Source organism: Anolis sagrei, chromosome 8, assembly GCF_037176765.1.
Source record: "Anolis sagrei isolate rAnoSag1 chromosome 8, rAnoSag1.mat, whole genome shotgun sequence".
Classification (NCBI taxonomy): domain Eukaryota; kingdom Metazoa; phylum Chordata; class Lepidosauria; order Squamata; family Dactyloidae; genus Anolis; species Anolis sagrei.
Genome location: NC_090028.1, coordinates 9,909,487 through 9,934,771, shown reverse-complemented (window position 1 = coordinate 9,934,771; position 25,285 = coordinate 9,909,487). Strand labels below are relative to the sequence as shown.

The following is a 25,285-nucleotide window of genomic DNA, read 5'->3' as shown; positions in this document are numbered from 1 at the left end:
TACCATCCACCCTTTTATCTATTACTGTCACGTTGCCAGGGCTCTACCTTGTTTAGGTAGAGATGAACGAAACTCCCAGTTTTATCAAATACTTTAATTAAAACAGCACTTACTTGCTGGCCATTTTAATAGACCAAAATATAAAACATAAAGATAGCACCCAGCCACAGAATAAACAAAAACGGATAGCAAAAACAACTCCGTAGTCAAAAGGGTCCAGTCCAGTGGTCAAATGCCAAGAGTTCAATAAACAAAGTCCAGGGATCAAGAGTCTATACCGTAGTCAAAAGCCAGTCCAAAGGTTCAAGGTTCCATGTTTTCAAGATTACAGGAGACAGGTCAGGATACCAAAAAATCCGTATTGCTGGGAATTTTCCTTATTCTGGGAAGGAGCACTGGAACAGCCACGTTTTCAGGCTCCTCCTAAAGACTGCCAATGTTGGGGCATGCCTGATGTCTTTGGGAAGCGAGTTCCAGTGTCGGGGAGGCCACCACCGAGAAGGCCCTCTCCCTCGTCCCCACCAATCGTGCCTATGAGGGAGGTGGGAGCGAGAGCAGGGCCTCTCCAGATGATCGAAGAGATCGTGTGGGTTCGTACACAGAAATACGGTCACACAGGAAGGCGGGTCCCTAACCGTTCAGGGCTTTGTAGGTAAGAACCTGCACCTTGAATTGGGACCGGAAAATGAACTGCAGCCAATGGAGCTCCTTAAACAGGGGGGAGGGGGGGTTGACTGCTCCCTGTAAGTTGCTCCAGTTAGTAACTTGGCTGCCACCTGTTGTACCAGTTGAAATTTCCGGGCCGTTTTCAAGGGCAGCCCCACATAGAGTGTATTACAGTAATCCAATCTGGAGGTGACTAAGGCATGGACCACCCTGGCCAGATCGGACTTCACGAGGTACGGTCGCAGCTGGCACATTAGTCTTCATTGTGCGAAGGCCCTCCCGGCCACCGCCAACACCTGAGCTTCAAGCTCGTCCAACTTCCGGTTCCGGTATGGTGGCTGGCAGCAAAAACGCTGTGCTGCTCAGCCGGATTTTTCAATCTGGGGGAATCCGGAGCCCCCCCCCCTGCCTACCATCTCCTAATCGGGGGGGTGAGAGAAACCCAAGCCTCAAGCCCCCGATAGAGGGGCGGAAGACCGGGAAGAGGCTGGAGAAGCGAAAAAACGAGAAACCCGGAGAGATAGAGAGGGAGACACCCGCCATCTTACCGCGGCCTTTTAGTACTGCCGCCGAGATCAGAGGCCGACTGGTCGGTCTACCTCCGTTGCCGCCGCCGTTGCCGCCGCCGTTTGGCCCCCGCTGCCACTGTTGTTGGTAAGAAGATCGTCGCGGGGGCCACTGGACCACCGGGCCGTTACGGCAGGCTGCTGAAGGGCGGCGTGGAGGAGGGACGCCGGGTTGCCGCTAGGCCGCCGGCAAGTGCAGCCTGGCCGGAAGGAAAGGCCGAGTGCTGCCTGGCCTCCTCCGTCGCGCCGCTGGGCCGCAGAATCACCGCCGCCGCCGCCGGCTACCAGGTGACGGGAGACGGGGCCGCCACCGTGGGGTGAGGAAGTCGGAAGCCGGGTGACGAGTGACGGGCCGCCGCCGTGAGCCGCTGAGCCGCTGAGCAGCCGTTGCCGGACCACCGCCGCCGCCGGCGGCCGCCGGGTGGGGGGTTGGGCGCTCCCTAGCCCCCGCAACCGCGGCCGGTGGAGAGTCATCACTGCGGCTTTTGCTGGGCTGCTGGGCCGCTGCTGGGCTGCTGGGCCCGTTTTGCCATCAGGCGAGTCGCCCTCCATCTTGGACGAGCTTCACGAGTTTTGGCATCGGGCGTTCCCATTGGCGGCCGAACACATCCCGCCCCCCATCTTCGGGCGAGCCCGCCCGCCGGCACAGTGGATCCCGTGCTGCCACCCTCCATCAGGCTATTGCTGACACTGAGGGCCACTTAGCCGGAGGGAGAGACCGAGTGCTGCCAGCTGCGAGGTCGTCGTTGCTGGGCCCCGCTGGGCTGCTGGGCCGCTGTTGGGCCGCCGAGCCGCTCCGCCTCTGGGCGAGTCCACTTTGCTGGGCGCTGCTCTTGTGTAGACAGCTGTGTGGACATCTGGCCGGCTTCGGTGTGGTTTTTTGTGTGGAGATCTTTAAGCCAGCTCCCTCTCTGTGATCTATTGAGCAAGTGTGAATAACCACCTGTGCTGCCCCACCCCCGAGATATCAACTCCGGAAGCCTATCCGCTGATCTACCAACCGTCTAAGTCCTATCGGGGTCATAGCAATATTAGTTAACTACCACCATTATCGTATACGGGTAGTCGTATAATATCAACTAGCACTGTCCGGTAGTCCTGTTGTCATTGCTATCATTGTAATAAGAACGATTTAGAACACCCAGGCGCCTGCCATCTGCTGCTAGATTGCATCAGCACTTTCACCCCTTCCCTGTCCCTCTGTGCCGCACTTTTACCGTTAAGTAGAGCACTTTAGATCTAGCATTCATCAATGTGTGTTGAATGTTGAATGTGTGTTGCTGCTAAGTAATTTTACGATCATCCTCGTTTATTGACGGACTGTTCCCGGATTTCTTGCACTTTAAGAACTTTAAGAATTGGCACTTTAAGACCTGGCGATATTTTGCACTCTAAGAACTGGCTATATCGATACCACCATCCGAATCGCCGCTACCCATGTGGCCCCCTGCCCCCCTTTGGATACTGTTTACGTTGCTCTGGTGTGGTGGAGGGGGCGGAAGAGGAGGTGGCCCGGAGCCTGGGATTGAGAGTGTGGTGGGGAGGGGGGAGGGGGGGGGAGGGGGGATGCTGGCAAGAACTAATAAGCATAACAACAAGTATAGGAGAAAATACTCTTACGGCTCACAACTGCGGCATGGAGGGAGGGAGATGTTCCACTAGCCGAGGGGCCCCCATAGAGGTCGTGGTGGGAAGGAGGAGATGCGGGAGAAGGAGACCTCGAATTCGGCCTAATTCGGACCGCTTTCCCAAATTAACTATTCCCAATAGGTCTCCTAAGGTAATTTGGTGTAACCAGGTGAGCGGGCCCTCTGGCTTGAAGGTGGTGTTGTTGAACGCCAGGTCTGTCAACGGAAAAACAACTTGGATTCAGGACTTAATCCTGGAGGAGCGGGCAGATCTGGCGTGCATCACGGAGACTTGGCTGGATGAAGCGGGGGGCGTAAATCTCTCCCAGCTTTGTCCTCCAGGTTTCTCCGTGCAACACCAACCTAGAGCCGGAGGACGGGGAGGCGGGGTCGCAGTAGTCTACAGAGATTCCATCCATCTAACCAGGAGCCCCATCCCGCAGACCACAAATTTTGAATGCGTCCACCTGAGGGTGGGTGACCGGGACAGAATAGGGATTCTGCTAGTGTACCGTCCACCTCGCTGCACTACAGTCTCCCTACCTGAGCTAGCGGGGGTGGTCTCGAGCCTGGTGGTGGAGTCCCAACGGCTCCTTGTGCTGGGGGACTTCAACATCCATGCCGAGGCAACTCTCACAGGTGCGGCTCAGGACTTCATGTCTGCCATGGCAACCATGGGGCTGTCCCAACAAATAACTGGCCCCACCCACTGTGCTGGACACACATTGGACTTGGTTTTCTGCCAGGGATGGGAGCAGGGTGGCGGTGTGGAGGAGTTGTCCATCTCTCCGTTGCCGTGGACCGACCACTTCCTGATTAGATTTAGGCTCACTGCGCCCCCTAACCTTCGCAAGGGTGGAGGACCCATTAAGATGGTCCGCCCCAGGAGGCTTATGGATCCGGACGGATTCCTGACGGCTCTTGGGGAGTTTCCCGCCACCGCGGTAGGTGATAATGTCGAGGCCTTGGTCGCTCTCTGGAATGGGGAGATGACCAGGGCTATTGACAAGATCGCTCCGGAACGTCCCCTCTCAAGTAACCGAGCTAAACCAGCCCCTTGGTTCACTGAGGAGCTGGCAGCGATGAAGCGAAGGAAGAGGGTTCTAGAGAGCGTGTGGCGATCGGACCCAAGCGAGTCAAACCGAACACCGAACACGGTTTGTGTCCTTTCTGAGGGCATATGCCGCGGCAATAAAAGCCGCAAAGAAAACTTTCTTTGCGGCCACTATTGCGTCTGCAAAAAACCGTCCGGCGGAGTTGTTCCGGGTTGTCAGAGGTCTTTTAACTCCCCCCACGGGTGGGAGCCCTGACAACTCGGCAGCGCGCTGTGAAGCATTTGCTCGGTTCTTTGCAGACAAAGTCGCTTTGATCCGTTCTGGGCTGGACGCCACATTAGATGCAGTCTCCGTGGATGTGACACAAGCACCTGCTTGTCAGTTTTTGTTGGATTCTTTTCAGTTTGTGAAACCCGAGGATGTGGACAAGATACTTGGAGGAATGAGACCCACCACGTCCATCCTAGACCCCTGCCCATCCTGGCTTCTTAAGGAGGCCAGAGGGGGATTGGCCGAGTGGGTAACGGTGGTGGTTAATGCCTCCCTTCGGGAAGGCAAGATTCCAGCGAGCCTAAAACAGGCTGTTATAAAGCCGCTGTTGAAGAAACCATCACTTGACCCCACTAAATTGGACAACTTTCGGCCTGTTTCCAATCTCCCCTTCTTGGGCAAAGTCATGGAAAGCGTGGTGGCCTCACAACTCCAGGTATTCTTGAGAGACACGGATTATCTGGATTCGGCACAGTCTGGTTTCAGACCGGGACATGGTACCGAGACGGTCTTGGTCGCCTTAGTGGATGATCTGCGCCGGGAGCTAGACAGGGGGAGTGTGTCCCTGTTGGTGCTCCTGGACCTCTCAGCGGCCTTCGATACCGTCGACCACGGTATTCTTCTGGGGCGCCTTGCAGGGATGGGTCTTGGGGGCACTGCTCTGCAGTGGCTCCGGTCATTCCTGGAGGGTCGTACTCAGAAGGTGTTACTGGGGGACTCCTGTTCAACGCCGCAGCCGTTGACCTGTGGCGTTCCTCAGGGTTCCATCTTGTCCCCCTTGCTGTTTAACATCTACATGAAGCCGCTGGGTGAGATCATCCGGAGTTTCGGGGTGCGGTGTCACCTGTACGCAGATGACGTCCAGCTCTGTCACTCCTTTCCACCTGCTACTAAGGAGGCCGTCGAAGTCCTGAACCGGTGCCTGGCCGCTGTAATGGTCTGGATGAGGGCGAACAAACTGAAATTAAATCCAGACAAGACAGAGGTACTCCTGGTCAGTCGCAAGGCCGAGCAGGGTATAGGGTTACAGCCTGTGCTGGACGGGGTCGCACTCCCCTTGAAGGCGCAGGTTCGCAGCTTGGGTGTGACCCTGGACTCATCGCTGAGCCTGGAGCCTCAGGTTTCAGCGGTGACCAGGGGAGCATTTGCACAGCTTAGGCTCGTGCGCCAGCTGCGCCCGTATCTTGGGAAGTCTGACTTGGCCACGGTGGTACACGCTTTGGTCACATCCCGCCTCGACTACTGCAACGCTCTCTACGTGGGGCTGCCCTTGAAGACGGCCCGGAAGCTTCAGCTAGTCCAGCGCGCGGCAGCCATGTTGTTAACGGGAGCTGGACGCAGAGAGCATACAACGCCTCTGCTGTCCCAGCTCCACTGGCTGCCGATCTGCTACCGGGCCCAATTTAAGGTGCTGGTGTTATCCTACAAAGCCCTAAACGGTTCCGGCCCAAAATACCTTGCAGACCGCATCTCGGCCTACGAGCCCACGAGGGCCTTGAGATCATCCGGGGAGGCCCTTCTCTCGGTCCCGCCTGCCTCACAGGCACGTCTGGCGGGGACGAGGGAGCGGGCCTTCTCGGTGGTGGCCCCCCGGCTGTGGAACACTCTCCCTGCTGAAGTTAGACAGGCGCCCTCCTTGATGGCCTTCCGTAGGGGCCTAAAAACATGGCTCTTTGAGCAGGCCTTCAATTGAGTGTAGTTGAATCGACACTGGAATGAACTAGGACTACGAATTTTGGCTATGACCCCAGGACTTGACGAAGCGGATTTTTAGTATAAGTATATGTTATGTTGTATCTGTCTGGTTTGTATCGTCCTAACTCACTGTACACTGTCTTCTTTGTTGTTTGTGCACCGCCCCGAGTCGCCCCCGGGCTGAGAGGGGCGGTCAATAAATGCTAGAAATAAATAAATAAATAAATAAGCGTAAGTGATGAATCTAGGACAGGGGCGGCTCAACACATTATGCAAAGTAAGCATTTGCAGTATAGTTGATTTTGCCCAGGGGCGCTCTTGGGGGAAAACTGACTTTGACATATGCGAGTTGAAGTTACTGGGATGTATAGTTCACCTACAATCAAAGAGCATTCTGAACTCCACCAATGATGGAATTGAATCAAATATGGCACACAGAACTCCCACGACAAACAGAAAATATATATCAGTGAGTGGTTGGGGGGGGGGGGGCAAAATACTGTTTGCTTACCGTTGAAAATTACCTAGGGCCGCCTCTGATCCCGGAGGTTACCCAGGCTGTGGACCTGTGACTTCAGGGGGAGTGCAACCCATCCAGCACAGATTGCCACCCTATACCCCGATCCGGTTTACGATCGACCAGGGATTGATCCTCAGCTTGTTCATCCTCATCCAGACAGCCACAGCGGCCAGGTACGCATCCAGCACCCAAGGGGCTTCCTTGGAGTTGGGTGGAAAAGTGTAATAGAGTTGGGTGTCATCTGCATAGAGATGGCACCCAACTCCAAAACTCCCAGCGGTTTCATGTAGATGTTAAAAAGCATGGGAGACAGAATGGAACCTTGTGGGGCACAGGTCAAAGGCCAGGGGTCCGAGCAGGCGTCTCCCAGCTTCACCATCTGGGAATGGCCCTCCAAGAAGGACTGGAGCCACGACAGAACCGTGCCTCCAAGACCCATCTCAGAGAGTCGTCCCAGAAGGATACCATGATCGATGGTATCGAAAGCTGCTGAAATGTCCAAGAGAACCAGCACGGTCACACTCCCCCTGTCCAGCTCCCTGCGGAGGTCATCCACCAAGGCAACCAAACCGTCTCGGTGCCGTGGCCAGGCCTGAAGCCAGACTGTGAGTAGTCCAGGTAATTGATGTCATCCAAAAAGCCCTGGAGCTGAGAGGCGACCACCCACTCTAACACCTTGCCCAAAAAAGGAAGGTTGGAGATTGGTCTGTAGTTGCTCAACACTGTGGAGTCAAGGGAAGTCTCCTGTGGCCTATGGCCCAAGAAGCTCATAATAGACACATAAGCAAGGAGACCCTAGGGGAAGTTGACCATAGCTGTGTATGTGTCCATCAGCAGGACAAGATGATTTTTATTTATTTTTATTTTATTTACAGTATTTATATTTTGCCCTTCTCACCCCGCAGGAGACTCAGGGCGGATTACAATGTACATATACACAAAAAGTAGCGGGGGAACACTGTATATCAAACTGACCTTGTTAACGCTACACACCCAAGTTACCCAAGAGATTGTGTGTCTCATCTGATCTCCTGCCTCTCCATCTCGAAATAGGAAAACGCCACTCACCATTAACTATGACGAAAACCTCCAGACTTCTGGTGGCCCCATCCATACTGCCTCCAACTCCAATTAGCTCAGACACAAAACGAGCCAGAATATCCATCGTTTAGTCCATTTTCTGACTAACAATGTCTCCTCCAGATCCCAGAGAAATGTCTTCCACTTCACCATCAGCTAGTAGTCAAATATCCGATGGAGGAACCGTTTCAAAGCGCCCCCCCTCTCTCTCTGTGAACTATGATCCTTACTAGAATCAGTGGAGATATAGGACTGGGACCTAATTGTTACTCCTAATTGGTCACGGACTCAATTGCGAAATTGTGAGTCAACAGACTGGCAAACCCCACACATTGAATGGGTCTCCTCCAGCTGATACTAACAACAGAACACAGGTGATATATTGCTAGTTATCTTAAGTCGGTAATGGGCTGAACCACCACCCCAAACACTCTTGTTCCATGCTATTTGCAATTCTATTTCTCACACTATACAATACATTGGGAATTTATTTACATCATTATGACACTGTGGTGGATAATCAATTAAAATTAACCATCTATATAAATAAAAATGTAATGTTCGTTTGTGGGATGAACAGAACTCAAAAACCACTGGACGAATTGACACCAGATTTGGACACAAGACACCTAACAGTCCAATGTATGTCCTTCACACAAAAAAATTGATTTTGTCATTTGGGAGTGGTAGTTGCTGGGATTTATAGTTCATCTACAATCAAAGAGCATTCTGAACTCCACCAATGATGGAATTGAACCAAACGTGCCACACAGGACTTCCATGACAAACAGAAAACACTAGAAGGGTTTGGTGGGCATTGACCTTGAATTTGGGAGCTGTCGTTCACCTACATCCAGACAGCACTGTGGACTCAAACAATGATGGATCTGGACCAAACTTGGCGTGAATCCTCAATATGCCCAAATGCGAACAATGGTGGAGTTTAGGGGAAGTAGACCTTGACAATTGGGAGTTGTAGTTGCTGGGATTTATAGTTCACCTACAATCAAAGAGCATTCTGAACCCCACCAATGATAGAATTGGGCCAAACTTTGCTCACATAACCCCCACAATGAACTTTAAATACTGGAGGGATTTAGGAGGAATTGGCAGTGATTTAGGGGAGATGTGGTTCACCTATATGCGGAGAGCACTGTGAACATAAACAATGATGGATCTGGACCAAACTTGGCATGAATCCTCAATATGCCCAAATGTGAATAATGGTGTAGTTATGGAGAAGTAGACCTTGACATTTGGGAGTTGTAGTTGCTGGGATTTATAGTTCACCTTCAATCACAGAGCATTCCAAATCCTACCAAGGATAGAATTGGGCCAAACCTCCCACACAGAATCCCCATGTGGGCCACAGCAACGCGTGGCAGGGGACAGCTAGTCTTTATATACAAATACACCTATGCCAAGCAACTTTTGCATTCACAAGTCAAGTCACAGCATTCTGAACTCCACCAATGATGGAATCGAACCAAACTTGGCACACAGAACTCCCATGACCAACCGAAAATACTGGAGGGATTTGGGAGGAATTTACAGTGATTTAGGGGAGATGGAGTTCACCTATATGCGGAGAGCACTGTGAACATAAACAATGATGGATCAGGACCAAATTTGGTAAACCACTGAGCTGCTGAACTTGCTAATTGAAAGGTCACAAGTTCGAATCCAGAGAGCGGGGTGAGCTCCCACTGTTAGCCCCAGCTTCTGCCAACCTAGCAGTTCGAAAACATGCAAATGTGAGTAGATCAATAGGTACTGCACCGGCAGGAAGGTAACGGCACTGTATGCAGTCATGCCGGCCACATGACCTTGGAGGTGTCTACGGACAATGCCTGCTCTTCGGGTTAGAAATGGAAATAAGTCGCAATGCCTAGAGTCGGGCACAACTGGACTTAATGTCAGGGGAAAACCTTTACCTTTACCTGATATGCCAAAAATTTAATACTTCTGGGTTTGGAGGGATTTATTTTGTCATTTGTGAGTTGTAGCTGCTGGGAATTATAGTTTTCCTACAATCAAAGAGCACTCTGATTGTAGGTTAACTATAACTTCACAAGGTCCATGGGAAGGGTGGGACAATGTGGCGCGTGGCGCTTTGGCACACTTGGTGCAGCCTCCCATCATAATAGGATCAGCCTCAAAGCCAGCCACATGCTGCCCTTTGACTCTGCAGGTCAAAGGAAATCAAAGAGAGCAAATAGGCAAGCAAGCAAACTGCAGCCAGAGATTAGAGTTTAATCTTTCTTTTTCTTTCAAATCTCTTTAAGTTTATGGAACGAAAAGAGAAAGCACGTGGGTAAATACTGACACAACACTATGCAACATGATTTTTGTTCCTCAGTGATAAATGTTATTTTCTAATTGGTTTTATCATGCAAACATGGAAAAGGCTTATTAAACTGATTTTTTTTATTTTTGTGGGACATCCTGCAGCACATTTGGCTATAGTTTTTCAATGAATATCTACCTGGTAGAGTCCCAACCAATTCAACCTAGTTTGTGGCAGTCACAAAAATGAAGTTTCTGGAGTATAGCAACTATTTTCAAACTAAGTACCGCACAATTAAACAGGAAACAATACTTTCAAACCAGGAACAGAAAAAAAAATGTTGATATTTACTTAGGAGATCCCTTGTAGCGCAAGAATGATGGTCCTCCATGAGTAGGGTCTTGGTGGTGGGTCCATAGTTGGCTGTGGAGCCCTATTCATGATCCGCATCTTCTCCCGCAGTGAGGACATCAGTTTCCAGGTAGAAGACATTGGCACCTCTTAGACTATCAAGCTGAACCCGACCGGGACTGCCCAACCTTAAAAACTTAAAAACTCTGGCATAGACACTGAGAACTGGGAAGCCCTGGCCTGTGAGCACTCCAGCTGGAGGTCAGCTGTGACCAGCAGTGCTGCAGAATTTGAAGAGGCACGAATGGAGGGCGAAAGAGAGAAACATACCAAGAGGAAGGCGTGTCAAGCCAACCCCGACCGGGACTGCCTTCCACCTGGAAACCGATGCTCTTACTGCGGAAGAACATGCAGGTCAAGAATAGGACTCCACAGTTACCCATGGACCCACCGCCAGGACACTGAACTTGGAGGACAATCTTACTCAGACAAAGAGTAAGGAAGGAAAGAAGGAAGATGGTCCCGGTCAGGGTTGGCTTGATGCGCCTTCCTCTTGGCACATTTCTCCCTTTTGTCCTCCATTCGTGCCTCTTCAAATTCTGCAGCAGAGCTGGTCACATGTGACCTCCAGTTAGAGCGCTCAAGGGCCAGGGCTTCCCAGTTCTCGGTGTCTGCCACAGTTTTTAAGGTTGGCTTTAAGCCAATCTTTAAATCTCTTTTCCTGCCCACCAACATTACATTTTCCCGGAGTAGAGGAACTGCTTTGGGAGACGGTGATCGGGCATTTATTTATTGATTTATTTCATACATTTCTACTCTATCTTTCTCCCCATGAGGGGTCTCAGGGCAGCCTCACATAAGCATTAAATGATGCTAACAACATATGCACCATAAAATTACATTTAAAACAATAAAATCATTTTTAAAACATTATACAAAATCATCAATATGGTTATTTAAGAATACATTAACGTGCCAGTAAAGTCAAAACCAAGCCGGGAGAATCCAAGGTCATAAACATTCCAAAATTCCTTTCCATATTGCCTCTGTCCTCTAGTTGAAGGCCTGGCCCCAGAACCAGGTCTTCAATTGTCTTCTGAAGGACAGGAGGGAGGTGGCCAACCTGATGTCCTTAGGGAGAGAATTCCACAGATGGGGGGCCACTGCCGAGAAGGCCCTGTCTCTCATCCCCACCAACTGCGTTTGCGTGAGTGGAGGGATCGAGAGCAGGGCCTCTCCTGACGATATTAAGCTATGTGATGGTTCATAGCAGGAGATGCGTTTGGACAGGTAATCTGGGCCAGAACCATTTAGGGCTTTAAAGGTTAAAACTAGTACTTTGAATTGTGCTCGGAAGCTGATCGGTAGCCAGTGAAGCTGGCACAACAAAGAAGTAGTACGCTACCTGTACACCACTCCAGTTAACAACCTGACTGTCGACTGTTGGACTAATAGAAGCTTCCGAGAAGTGTTCAAAGGCAGCCCCATGTAGAGAGCATTGCAGTAGTCTATTCGGGATGTAACTAGACCACCGTGGCCAGTCCAGTTGAGTTGATGCTTTAATGCTGGTGGTCTCTGCTTCTTCTAGCATGATGACATTTGTCTGCCTGTCTTCCCAAGAGATTTGCAGGACTTTTTGGAGGCAACACTGATGGAATCATTCCAGGATTTGCATGTGACATCTATAGACAGTCTACGTTTTGCAGGCATATAACAGGGCTGGGAGGACAATAGCTTTGTAAACAAGCACCTTGGTTTTCCTACGGATGTCCCGGTCCTCAAACACTCTGTGCTTCATTTGGAAAAATGTTGCACTCGCAGAGCTCAGGCAGTGTTGACTTTTGTGGAGAGGTGACTGCCAAGGGAGCAGAAATGGTCAGCATTTTCTAATGTTAAACCATTAAGCTGTATTTCTGGCATTGGAGAGGGATTGGCTGGTGACTCCTGGAAGAGCACTTTGGTTTTCTGACAGGCTGAGCTTCTCGAACGCTTCAAACACTCTCTACTCAATACATAGTGTAATTCTGCATCCTCCTGCAATGGTTTCTGGTTGATGGCGATGGGAATCAAACACAACCAGAGTGTGCCATGTGAAGAATCTTGTTGTTCTGGTAGGGAGGCATTGTGAATCCAAAAAAGTAACCTTCCCAAGCTCTGGATCTGTGATATTTCTGGAAGTCTTAAAATAGAAGCTGGTTGGCTTCTATCCAAAGTGCTTGAATTGTGTCTTCCTGTGTGGCAGGATGGGGTTGAACTGGACAGCCATTGGATTCCCTTCCAATTCTATTATTCTTTCTTTTTTATTGACCACATACAAACAACATTTAACGTACACACAAGGAAAGAACTGAAAACAGTTGAAGGTCAGGACACCAAGTGTAGAAAATTTTGACATTGAAACGGACATCAATAACCCTTCATGACAAATAAAACTTTTCCAGAAACATCCTGGACGTTGAGACGAGAAATATGTAATATGGTTGTCTTCATATAAAAGAATGATAGGGAAAGTGCAGGCTGCATGCTAAAGCTATTTCTGAGCCCCTGAGGCTCCCTCATCTCATCCCCATTTTAAAAACTACTTATCCACAAGTTGCTGTGCATTTTTCGGGCCATATGGCCATGTTCAGTAGCATTCTCTCCTAACACAGCACAACCAATTTTTTTTTCTTGGTGGCATTGTTTCTAGGCCTGTTCCTGGGGTTATTTGGGGGTGTTGATTCAGAAAATTGCATTGGATAGACCACATCAGCTCTAAATGATTAAATATGGTTTTCTGTGGGAAGCAGATGGCGACTACTGGATGGCATATGTTCTGTATCAGAAACTAGAGCTGATGTGGTCTATCCAGTGCAATTTTCTGAATCAGCACCACAAATAACCAAACTCAAACTAAAGTTGGCCAAAAACTGATTCGTAACCCTTTGGTACCAATGCTGGAGAGTCAAAGAAAGGTTGGAAACCATTGCTTTCTTTCTTTCTTTCTTTCTTTCTTTCTTTCTTTCTTTCTTTCCAGTATTTATATTCTGCCCTTCTCACCCCACAGGGGACTCAAGGCAGATTACAGTGCACATATACATGGCAAACATTCAATGCCATTAGACAACAGATATCTATATAAATAAAAATGCAATGTTCGTTTTTGGGATTGACATAACTCAAAAACCACTAAATGAACTGACACCAAATTTGGACACATGACACCTATCAGGCTAACAAGTGGCCATCACTCATCAAAACACTGAAAAACACAGCAGAAGGGACTTAAAAAGCCAAAAACCAAAAATTACATCACAATGCATGCACAAAACCACACATATACACATATACGCAAATATACACAAACAAAACACATATACACAGACCGAGCCACAGCAACACGTGGCAGGAAATGGCTAGTATATATATACAGAGGCAATTTAACATTCCAGTTTTCCGGCTTCATGAGGGTATCCACAGGAGGAGCTGCCGCTTTACCGTCCACTTGTGACACTGAGTCCTTTGATCATCTTTCCGCACGCTTCTGGAGGCTTTCATGGCATTGTAAATTAGTTAAATTAGCCTCCCCGCATAAAGTGGTACCTAAATTTCCCACTTGACAGATGCAACTGACTTTCAGGCTGCATAGGTCAACAACAAGCTCACTCTGGTTGGGAGCTCACTCTGACCCGGGCTGGCTTCAAACTCATGTCTTCTTGGTCAGTAGTGATTTAATGCAGCTGGCTTCTAACTAGCTGCGCCACAGCCCAGTCCTCTAGGTGGAACTTTGTCTTTAATCTTGTGGCTTGTTCTTGGTCTTGAAGCTCTTCTGATGTCTGTTGTAGAATGAATACCCATTGATCTGTAGAGCCCAGTTTAGGTGTTCCATTCACCTTAAAGGAGGTGGGTTTCGCATGGCCATACAGCCTGAAAAACTCACAGCAACCCAGTGATTCCGGCCATGAAAGCCTTCAACAATAACTTACCCATGCTCTGTCGATAACATGGTCTAGGTCTACTCTCTGCCTAAAACACCTGGCAAAGAGGGATAGGAGAAAAGCTGAGTTGGAGAGACGCAACAATGGGGTGTGGATCAAACAATAGAAGGGATGGAAATGAGGCCTTCTCTGTGTAACAAGCTCAGATTTCTCAAGGGTGTTAAAGAAGGGGTCTCACAATTACATGGTCTAAATCAGTTCTGTTATTGGCCTAAATTGTGCCTAAGTCTCAAAAGCAGAGTTGGCCCAGTTTTCACTCGGAAGACTGGAAGAGCGGTGTGGCTGTAAACCATATTTTTTAATTTTAAACAGTGTACATTTTTAACAAGACTTGCAATAATAACAACGCTATGTAACAACGTTTGAAAATAATTCTGCTCCTGGTTTGAAAGTGTTATTTCCTGTTTAATTGTGCAGTGCTCACTTTGAAAGTAGTTGTTATGATCCAGAAACTTCGTTTTTGAGGCTGCCACAAACTAGGTCGAATTGGTTGAGACCCATCAAGGTCTTGAGCCTTAGAATCATAGAATCAAAGAGTTGGAAGAGACCTCATGGGCCATCCAGTCCAACCCCATTCTGCCAAGAAGCAGGAATATTGCATTCAAATCACCCCTGACAAATGGCCATCCAGCCTCTGCTTAAAAGCTTCCAAAGAAGGAGCCTCCACCACACTCCGGGGCAGAGAGTTCCACTGCTGAACGGCTCTCACAGTCAGAAAGTTCTTCCTAATGTTCAGATGGAATCTCCTCTCTTGTAGTTTGAAGCCATTGTTCCGCGTCCTAGTCTCCAAGGAAGCAGAAAACAAGCTTGCTCCCTCCTCCCTGTGGCTTCCTCTCACATATTTATACATGGCTATCATATCTCCTTCCCTGCCAAAGAATGCATATGCCTCACCAAACTACAAATCCCAGGATTGCATAGTATAGAGCTTTGGCAATTAAATTAGAGGTGATGTCTCTCAAATAGGAGCTCAAGACGCTTTTGCGTTGGCTTAGCATTAAGATGACCGTATTATGCTAATCCAAACTTTGAGGCTAAACAACAAGCTGAGCCAACTAGGCAATACTTCCTCCTCATTAAAGCAGGATTTCTCAACCTGGGGGTCTGGACCCCTAGGAGGGTTGCGAGGAGATGTCAGAGGGGTCGCCAAAGACCATTAGAAAGCATAGCATTTTCTGTTGGTCATCAGGGTCTTGTGTGGGAAGTTTAACCCAATTCTATCCTTGGTGGGGTTCAGAATGCTCCTTGATAGTAGGGGAACTATAAATCCCAACAACTACAACTCCCAAATGTCGAGGTCTATTTTCCCCAAACTCCACCAGTGTTCACATTTAGGCATATTGAGTATTCATGCCAAGTTGGTTCCAGATCCATCATTGTTTGAGTCCACAATGCTGTCTGGGTGTAGGTGAACTACAACTCAAAAATTCACGGTCAATGCCCACCAAACCCTTCCAGCATTTTCTGTTGGTCATGGGAGTTCTGTGTGCCAAGTTTGGTTCAATTCTATCATTGGTGGAGTTCAGAATGCTCTTTGATTGTAGGTGAATGATAAATCCCAGCAACTACAACTCCCAAATGTCAAGGTCTGTTTTCCTCAAACTCCACCAGAAAACAGACCTTGACATTTGGGAGTTGTAGTTGCTGGGATTTATCATTCACCTACAATCAAAGAGCATTCTGAACTCCACCAATGATAGAATTGAACCAAACTTGGCACACAGAACTCCCATTTGGGCATATTGAGTATTCGTGCTAAATTTGGTCCAGATCTATTATTGTTTGAGTCCACAGTGCTTTTTGTATGTAGGTGAACTACAACTCCCAAACTCAAGGTCAATGCCCACCAAACCCTTCCAGTATTTTCTGTTGGTCATGGGAGTTCTGTGTGCCAAAATAGGTTCAATTCTATCATTGGTGGAGTTCAGAATGCTCTTTGATTGTAGGTGAACTTTAAATCCCAGCAACTACAACTCCCAAATGACAAACTCAATCCCTCGCCCCTCCCCCAGTCCCACCAGTATTCAAATTTGGGCATATCGGGTAAGCCAAAGGTTGTCCAGTCGTGTCTGACTCTGGGGGTTGGTGCTCGTCTCCATGTCTAAGCAGAAGAGCTGGCATTGTCCGCAGACATCTCCAAGGTCATGTGGCCAGCATGACTGCATGGAGCGCCATTACCATCCTGCCGGAGCGGTACCTATTGATCTACTCACATTTGCATGTTTTCGAACTGCTAGGTTGGCAGAAGCTGGGGCGAACAGAGGAAGCTCACCCCGCTCCCCGGATTCGAACGCTGGGGGTTGGTGCTTGTCTCCATTTCTAAGACGAAGAGCCGGCGTTGTCCGCAGACATCTCCAAGGTCATGTGGCTGGCATGACTGCATGGAGTGCCATTACCATCCCACTCGAGTGGTACTTATTGATCTACTCACATTTGCATGTTTTCGAACTGCTAGGATGGCAGAAGCTGGGGCGAACAGAGGAAGCTCACGCCACTCCCCGGATTCGAACCTGCGACCTTTTGGTCAACAAGCTCAGCAGTTTAACGGTTTAACCCACTGCACCACTGGGGGCATTTCGGTTATTCGTGCCAAATTTGTTCCAGTGAGTGAAAATGCATCCTGCATAACAGATATTTACATTACGATTCACAACAGTAGCAAAAATATAAAATAATGTTATGGCTGGGGGTCAACACAACATGAGGAACTGTATTACGGGGTGACAGCATTAGGAAGGTTGAGAACCACTGCATTAAAGCTACCCATGTTGCAGTGTCTATCATCTTTGGCAGCAGATTTCAATTGTTCTGTTTATCCCCAGCACATTACAACTGTGTATATTTGCAACATAGAATGGAGAGGTTACTTTCGATATTCAGATGCAAAGAACGGAGATACTTCAAAAGCAATCACAGCTGCCACCCAAACATCAGCAGCTGGGAGGGCCTGGAGCTGATCTCCAGACCAAACTTCTTGGCGAGATGTGCAAACAGGAAGCCAACTCACTCGAGCTAAAAATGCCTGGAGAACTAGACGAGAGCACTGCACAGAAACTGAAACTTCTGAACTTCCTGCATTTTTGTCCAAAAGTAATTGCACTTTGCATCCTACTAGTACGGACACTTCCCACCCCTTTAATCCACACAATAAATTGCTGATGTAACTTAGGCTAGGAACATATGGCGAGCCAACAGATTTCAGAAGGTTTACAACCTGGGCCTTCCCCAATGCTATTCCTACTCCATCCTTCTCCAACCTAACAACCTAAAAACCTGACAATCTCTGATGCAGGCAAATGTCAGGAGAGAATGCTTCTGGAACATGGCCATACAGAACAGAAAACGCACATCAACCCAACCTTAAGATTTGTTGATACTAAAAGGTAAAGGTAAAGTTTTTCCCTTGACATTAAGTCAAGTTGTGTCTGACTTTGGTGGTTGGTTCTCGTCTCCATTTCTAAGCCAAAGAGCTGGCGTTGTCCATAGACACCTCCAAGGTCATGTGGCCAGCATGACTGCACGGAGTGCCATTACCTTCTCGTCGGAGCGGTATCTATTGATCTACTCACATTTGCATCTTTTCAAACTGCCAGATTGGCAGAAGCTGGTGCTAACAGCGGAGCTCATCCCGCTCCCCGGATTCGAACCTGCGACCTTTCAATCAGCAAGTTCAGCAGCTCAATAGCCGGTAGGCTGTTAGGAATTGTGGGAGTTAAAGTCCAAAACACCTGGAGGGCCAAAGTTTGCCCATGCCTAGTGTAGATGCACTCCTAGTCCAATACCTACATCACAACACTGCTGGCTTTATTGTTATTAGTCTTTTGCAAACTAAACAAAGTAGGTTGTTGTACAGTGAAGATCATGTCCACGGTTCCTCTGGAGGGGCAGAAGCCGTTTTGGGATTCTGGGAGGGTGTTTTCTGAGAGGGGTCGAAGGTGGTTTGCAAGGATTCTTGTGAGGATTTTCCCAGCGGAGGTTAGAAGGGAGATACCTCAATAGTTTCCTCAGTCCGTTCTTTCCCCCTTTTTTTGAAGAGGGTGATGATGAATCCCAGAATCCCTCCCAAAATCCCAGAATGGCATCCTTGAAATCCAAGAAAAACGCAGGGAACAAAACCAGCCTCCGTCCATGGCATTCAAAGGTATTCGACACAGTGAATCGCAGCGCTCTCTGGACCATCCTCCAAAAAATCGGGTGCCCAAACCAATTTGTGAACATCCTGTGGCTCCTCCATGATGACAACAGTCTCGGACAGCAATGGCTCCCAAAGTGACGCATTTAAAGTGGAATCAGGTGTCAAACAGGGATGTGTTATTGCCCCAACTTTATTCTCCATCTTCATCGCTATGATACTTCATCTTGTTGATGGGAAGCTTCCCACCGGAGTGGAAATCATCTATCGGACAGATGGCAAGCTGTTTAACCTCAGCAAACCGAAAGCCAAAACCAAGGTTACAACACCATCTGTTACAGAAGTCCAGTATGCTGATGACAACGTTGTCTGTGCGCATTCATAAGCCATTCTAAACACCTTCACAGAAGCATACAAGAAGCTCAGCCTGTCATTGAACATTGAGAAAACCAAAGTGCTCTTCCAGCAGTCACCAGCCAATCCCTTACCAATGCCAGAGATGTTAATGGTGTAACATAAGAAAATGTTGACTATTTCTGCTCCCTTGGCAGCCACCTCTCCCCAAAAGTCAACATCGACATCAAAATACAACACTGCCTGAGCTCTGCGAGTGCAGCATTTTCCCGAATGAAGCAGAGAGTGTTTGATGACCAGGACATCCGTACGGATACCAAGGTGCTTGTTTATAAAGCTATTGTCCTCCCAACCCTGCTATACACCTGCGAGACGTGGACTGTCTACAGACGTCACATGCAATTCCTGGAATGATTCCATCAGCGCTGCCTTTGGAAAATCGTGCAAATCTCTTGGGAAGACAAGCGGACAAATATCAGCGTGCTGGAAGAAGCAAAGTGTTGTGACTCAGCTTGACTCTGAGTCTGAAGCTGAGTTCCTTGGGCCTTCTGAGCCAGAATTCCTACAGGATGATGGGGAGGATGATGTGTTACAGATTTCTGTACATGCTTCAGACAGGGCTGACGGTGGGGCTGCTGGAGGAGAAACAGCAAGTCAGTTCCCAGGGGAAAGGAATGCTAGTGAGACTGATAGTGAGAGTGAAATCCCACATGGCCAGGTGGAGAAGTCTTTTCCTCCTCACAGTGATCCAGTCCAGCTGTACCAAGATAAGGGGTTGCATAGCCTTGAAGATAATGAATTAATGAGCAGACAAGATCGTCTGCAATTAAGGCTCCGGAGAAGCACTCACTTGGCTAGCAAGTGGGAAGCTAAGGGTGCCAAAGGTCAACGCAATGCGTTCATGTCTGCAAAGGGTATTTAGCCTTGTGGCTGACCAGCAAGGGTTGTCAGTCCAACGTAGCTCTTCCCATGCAAACTTCTGTGGATTAACTTTGGCTTTTAGCAGCACGCTTCTGGCTTCCTGTCTGGGATTCGGGTCTTGTTTTCAACTGTTTTCTATGGACTCTTGTTTGACCATTGCTAAGGGATAATGCTTCATGTTTTTGCCTTTAGATCTTGGGAACTTTGTCTTTGCATTTAAGCCTTTGTCCTGCCTATGGAACTTTTGCATTTCTTATACTTTGTTTTGATTTTGCCTTTTTTCTCAATAAACTACAAAACCTACAGCTTTGGTGTGGTGGTGTCTGGGAGCAAGGTGAAAACTACCCTGAGTTGCAATACAAAGACCACCAGCATTGAAGCGATGGTACTCCACCATCAACTCCGCTAGACCGGCAACATTGTCCGGATGCCCAACCAAAGCAGTTGCTCTACTCCAAACTCAAGAATGGAAAACGGAATGTTGGTGGACAGGAAAAGAGATTTAAAGATGGGCTCAAAGCCAACCTTATAAACTCTGGCATAGACACCGAGAACTGGGAAGCCCTTGTTTGTGAGCACTCTAGCTGGAGGTCAGCTGTGACCAGCAGTGCTGCAGAATTTGAAGAGGCACGAATGGAGGACGAAAGAGAGAAATGTGCCAAGAGGAAGGCATGTCAAGCCAACCCTGACCGGGACTGCCTTCCACTTGGAAACCAATGCTCTCTCTGCGGGAGGAGATGCAGATCAAGAATAGGGCTCCATAGTCACCTATGGACCCAACCTGGAGGATTATCCTACTTGGACAACATGGGATCACCTAAGTAAGTAAGTAAAGCAAAGTAGGAAAGCAATGTGGAAAAAGGAGATTTATGGCATCTTTCAGACTGATCTATTTTAGCATAAATATTCATAGGGCAAGCCCACATCCTCAGAGCAGAATATGCAGGCCTCGGGTATAAATGCAGACTCAAAAACCAAGTTAAAAGGCCCGCAAAAGCGAACAGGCCTGTTCCTCCCAATGATGATTCAAGAGCGCCTCTGGTCATAATAAACATTCCAGCAGCAACTTGCCTGGTTTCAGCAATTAGGTGATTTTTGCAAGGCGGCGAGTTGCCGAAAACATATCCCTAGGCAACACCGCCCTTGCTCTGCATCTGAAACAAACAGAGAGTCTTGGCTTTTTCCTGACATCAACAGTCTCCCCATTGAAGCAAGCCTGGACTGAACGAGTAGAGTGTGTGGGAAACATTGGAGCTGGGTTTGAAAAGTAACTTTTCCAAGCTTTGGGCAAACACGAGACTTGTGGGAATCTGGACCCCCAAATCCATCCAAGCGGAAACAGGTGCAAAACTGCAGGTCAAGCCGGCAAACTTGTGCTAAGAATTGGGAATTACGATGGTCTAATTATAGAAACTATTAAAAACGCATTCCTCACCCCATTCCGGTGTCCTAAATTAGACTGCTTCAAGCAAATGCTTATGTGGAAGCTGAGAAATCACATAATAATAATAATAATAATAATAATAATAATCCTAGACACTTGGGAAGTGTCCGACGTGTGATCCAACTCAACAGCCAGCAGAGTGTCTGCTGTGGACTCATCTTATTGTGTTTCAAATAATAATAATAATAATAATAATAATAATAATAATAGAGCTGGAAGGGGTCGCTAATACCATCTAGTCTAGGTCTGGGAAAACTTCGTCCCTCCAGGTGTTTTGGACTTCAATTCCCACAATTCCTAATGACCTCAGGCCCCTTTCTTTCCCCTCTCAGCTGCTTAAGCGGAAAGGGCCTGAGACTGTTAGGAATTGTGGGAGTTGAAGTCCAAAACACTCGGAGGACCCAAGCTTGCCCAGGCCTGGTGTAGATGCAGCCCTTGAAGTTCAGTCTGGAGTAAAGGGACCCCAAAATTGTGTGTTCGTGTGGAGCTGAAATATCAGAAAAGGGATGGATGGAAAGAAGGAGGAAAGAGAGAGAGAGGAGGGGGGAGGAGAAAGAGAGAAGGAAAGAGAGAAAAGAAAAGAGGAAGAACAAGTGAGGGAGTGAAAATAATGAGACAGAGAAGAAGAAAGAAGGAGGGATAGAGAGCGAAAGAAGAAGAGAAAAAAGAGGGAAGGAAAGAACGAGGGAGGAAGAAGACGTGAGAGAAAGAGAGAGGGAAAGAGAGGGGAAGAAGAAGTGAGAGAAGGAAAGAGAAGGAGAGAAAAGGAGAGAGGAAGAAGGTGAAAGAAAGAAAGAAGGAAAGAGAGCAAGAAGAAGTGAGAAACAAAGAGAAGGAGAGAAAAGCAGAGAGGAAGAAGGAGAGGAAGAAAGAAGGGGAGAGAGAAAGAAGTGAGAGAAGTAAAGAAAGAAGTGAGAGACGGAAAGAGGGAAGAAGAGAAAAGGAGAGATGAAGAAGAAGAGAAAGAAAGAGGGAAGGAGAGAGAGAAAGAAGAAGTGAGAGAAGGAAAGAGGAGAAAAGGTGAAAGAAGAAGAAGAGGGGGGAATGAGAAAGAGGAAAAAGAAGTGAGAGAGGGAAAGAGAAGGAGAGAAAAGGAGAGAGGAAGAAGAAGAAGAGACAAAGAAAGAAGGAGAGAGAGGAAGAAGTGAGAGAAGGAAAGAGGGAAGGAGAGGAAGAAGTGAGAGGTGGAAAGAGGGAAGGGAAAAAAAGGAGAGATGAAGAAGAAGAGAAAGAAAGAAAGAAAGAAAGAAAGAGGGAAGGAGAGAGAGAAAGAAGAAGTGAGAGAAGGAAAGAGGAGAAAAGGTGAGAGAAGAAGGGAGAACGAGGGAATGTGCGAGAGGAAAAAGAAGTGAGAGAAGCAAAGAGGAGAGAGAGGGGGAGAAAAATGAGGAAGAAAGAAAGTGAAGGAGAGAAAGGAAGATGTGAAAGAGGGAAGAGGAGAGAGGAAGAAGAAGTGAAAGAAAGAAAGAGGGAAGGAGAGAAATAGAAAAAGAGAAAGGAAAGCCAAGGAGAGAGAAAGAAGAGAGTTAAAGAGGGAAGGAGAGAGAAGGAGAGAAAGGAGAGTGAAGGAAAGGGAAAGAAGTGAGAGAAAGAAAGAGGGACTGAGAGAGGAGAGAAGGAGAAAGAAGAGGGAGAGAAAGAAAGAGGGAAGGAGAGAGGAGAGAAGGAGAGAAAGAAGAGAGAGAAAGGGGGAGGAGAGAGAAGGAGAGAAAAGAGAGTGAAGGAAAGGGAAAGAAGAAGTGAAAGAAAGAGGGAAGGAGAGAGGAGAGAAGGAGAAAGAAGAGGGAGAGAAAGAAAGAGGGAAGAAGAGAGAAAGAAGAGAGAGAGAGAGAGGGAAGGAGAGAGAGGAGAGAAGGAGAGAGAAAGACGTGAAAGAGAGAAAGAGGGAAGGAGAGAAAAGGAGAGAGAGGGAAAAGAAGGAAAGAGAAGGAGAGAGGAAGAAATGTGTGTGTGAGAGAGAGAAGGAAAGAGGGAGGGAGGAGGAGGGAAATAAAGGCAGAGAAGGACTTTGGGTCCCTTTGAGGTTTTTTCTTTCCAGCGTGGACTTCATTTCCCACAAACCCAGGCCAGCCAAGTGGAGTTGAAGTGTGAAAACATCTGGAAAGGAAGAAAGAGGGAGAGAGAAGGAGGGAGAGAGAGAAGGAGGAGGAGGGAGAGCTGGATGGGAGGCGCCGCCTGGGACTCACCGTCGGAGCCGAGGGTGTCGTCGGGGTCCCTCCGGGGGTCTCCGCCTTCCCTGCCTCCGGGCCCTTGGCTGTAGTCCACCCAGCTCAGCCCCTCCAGGTTGTCATAGTCCCCCCGGAGCCGGTCCTCCACCGGGACCACCGTGAAGTGCGGCATGGCTTCCCCCGAGGAAGGAGGAGAAGAGCAGGAGGAGGAGGAGGAGGAGGAGGAAGGCTCCCGCCCCGCCTCCGCCCAGCCAGCCAGCCTGGCATTCCTGCAGCCTTGGGTCACTTCCTCTCCGGGAGGGAGCCTCCTCCACGCCACCACCCATTCCCTCCACCCAAAGCCGGGCAGAGGCAGGGAGAGAAGACACAGCCAGGATAGAGACCCCCCCCCAAGACACCCCCTCCCCGGATTTGGGATCCCACATACTTCTGGCATTGGGCTCATCCCAAAAAGGGTGGGAACTCCATCATCTCTCCTCCCCTTGCATTCCCAAGCCCATCACACCTGAACCATGGCACTAGGCAATGTTCCTGGGTTATCAATGTCACCTCCTAATTGGAAACAAAGGATTCCCCCAGGCAGTAGTAAGCAACATCTTGAAAACTGCTAGGCCATTCAATGCTAATCAAGGGGACCAATGGCAACGTTCACACCTACCTCCAACAGACTTCTTTCTCCCACCCTGGGCATCATTCCACAGATATCGAAACCCCCACTTGCCTAGTTTCCAACAAAGGATTCCCCCAGGCAGTAGGAAGCCACGCCTAGAAAACTGCTAGGCCATTCAAAGCTAATCAAGGTGGCCAATTCAAACATTCACACTTGCATCCAAAAGAGTTCTTTCTCCCACCCTGGACATCATTCCACAGATATATAAACCCCCACTTGCCTAGTTTCCAACAAAGGATTCCCCCCCAGGCAGGAAGCAGTCGGGGTTTGAAGCGGCAAGTTTATTCAGGGCTAATCAAGATGACCAATGGCAACATTCACACCTGCCTCCAACAGACAGTTCTTTCTCCCACCCCAGACATCATTCCACAGATATAGAAACCCCCACTTGCCTAGCTTCCAACAAAGGATTCCCCCGAGCAGTAGGAAGCCACACCTAGAAAACTGCTAGACCATTTAATGCTAATCAAGGTGACCAATAGCAACATTCACACCTACCTCCAACAGACAAAAGTTACTTCTCCCACCCTGGGCATCATTCTACAGATATCGAAACCCCCACTTGCCTAGTTTCCAATAAAAGATTCCCCCAGGCAGTAGGAAGTGACACCTTGAAAACTGCTAGGCCATTCAATGCTATATTTATTGTGTCAGGAGCAAACCAATCAGTTGCATTGCATTTTTAACAAACAAACAAACAAAACACAAAGTTTGCAGACTTGGCATTCTATTAAATGTCCTTTGACCAGTATCTGGCCACTTGGAGTGCCTCTGGTGTTGCTGGAAGAAGGTCCTCCATTGTGCATGTGGCTGGGCTCAGGTTGCATTGCAGCAGGTGGTCAGTGGTTTGCTCTTCTCCACACTCGCATGTCGTGGATTCCACTTTGTGGCCCCATTTCTTAAGGTTGGCTCTGCATCTCGTGGTGCCAGAGCGCAGTCTGTTCAGCGCCTTCCAAGTTGCCCAGTTTTCTGTGTGCCCAGCGGGGAGTCTCTCATTTGGTATCAGCCATTGGTTGAGGTTCTGGGTTTGAGCCTGCCACTTTTGGACTCTCACCTGCTGAGGTGTTCCAGCGAGTGTCTCTGTAGATCTTAGAAAACTATTTCTTGATTTAAGTCGTTGGCGTGCTGGCTGATGCCCAAACAAGGGATGAGCTGGAGATGTCACTGCCTTGGTCCTTTCACTATTGGCTGCTACTTCCCGGCGGATGTCAGGTGGTGCAATACCAGCTAAACAGTGTAATTTCTCCAGTGGTGTAGGGTGCAGACACCCCGTGATGATGCGGCATGTCTCATTAAGAGCCACATCCCCTGTTTTAGCGTGGTGAGATGTGTTCCACACTGGGCATGCGTACTCAGCAGCAGAGTAGCAAAACGCAAGGGCAGATGTCTTCACTGTGTCTGGTTATGAACCCCAGGTTGTGCCAGTCAGCTTTCGTATGATATTGTTTCTAGCGTCCACCTTTTGCTTGATATTCAGGCAGTGCTTCTTGTAGGCCAAGGA

General features: G+C 48.5%; 1 protein-coding gene across 2 annotated transcripts in view; it reads right to left on the bottom strand.

Annotated features, from left to right (window-relative positions):
• Nucleotides 1-23,378, bottom strand: part of SLC12A4 (solute carrier family 12 member 4) — a 109,664-nt gene extending 86,286 nt beyond the window's left edge. Inside the window, exon 1 of one of the 2 annotated variants that reach the window (XM_060787879.2) lies at nucleotides 23,133-23,378. In XM_060787879.2, the coding sequence (XP_060643862.2) occupies nucleotides 23,133-23,286 (154 nt within the window). In that variant the 5' untranslated portion in view covers nucleotides 23,287-23,378. The remainder of the gene's footprint in view (nucleotides 1-23,132) is intronic. The other variant, XM_060787880.2, reaches the window with a different exon arrangement.
• Between the last annotated feature and the right edge of the window lie 1,907 nt (nucleotides 23,379-25,285).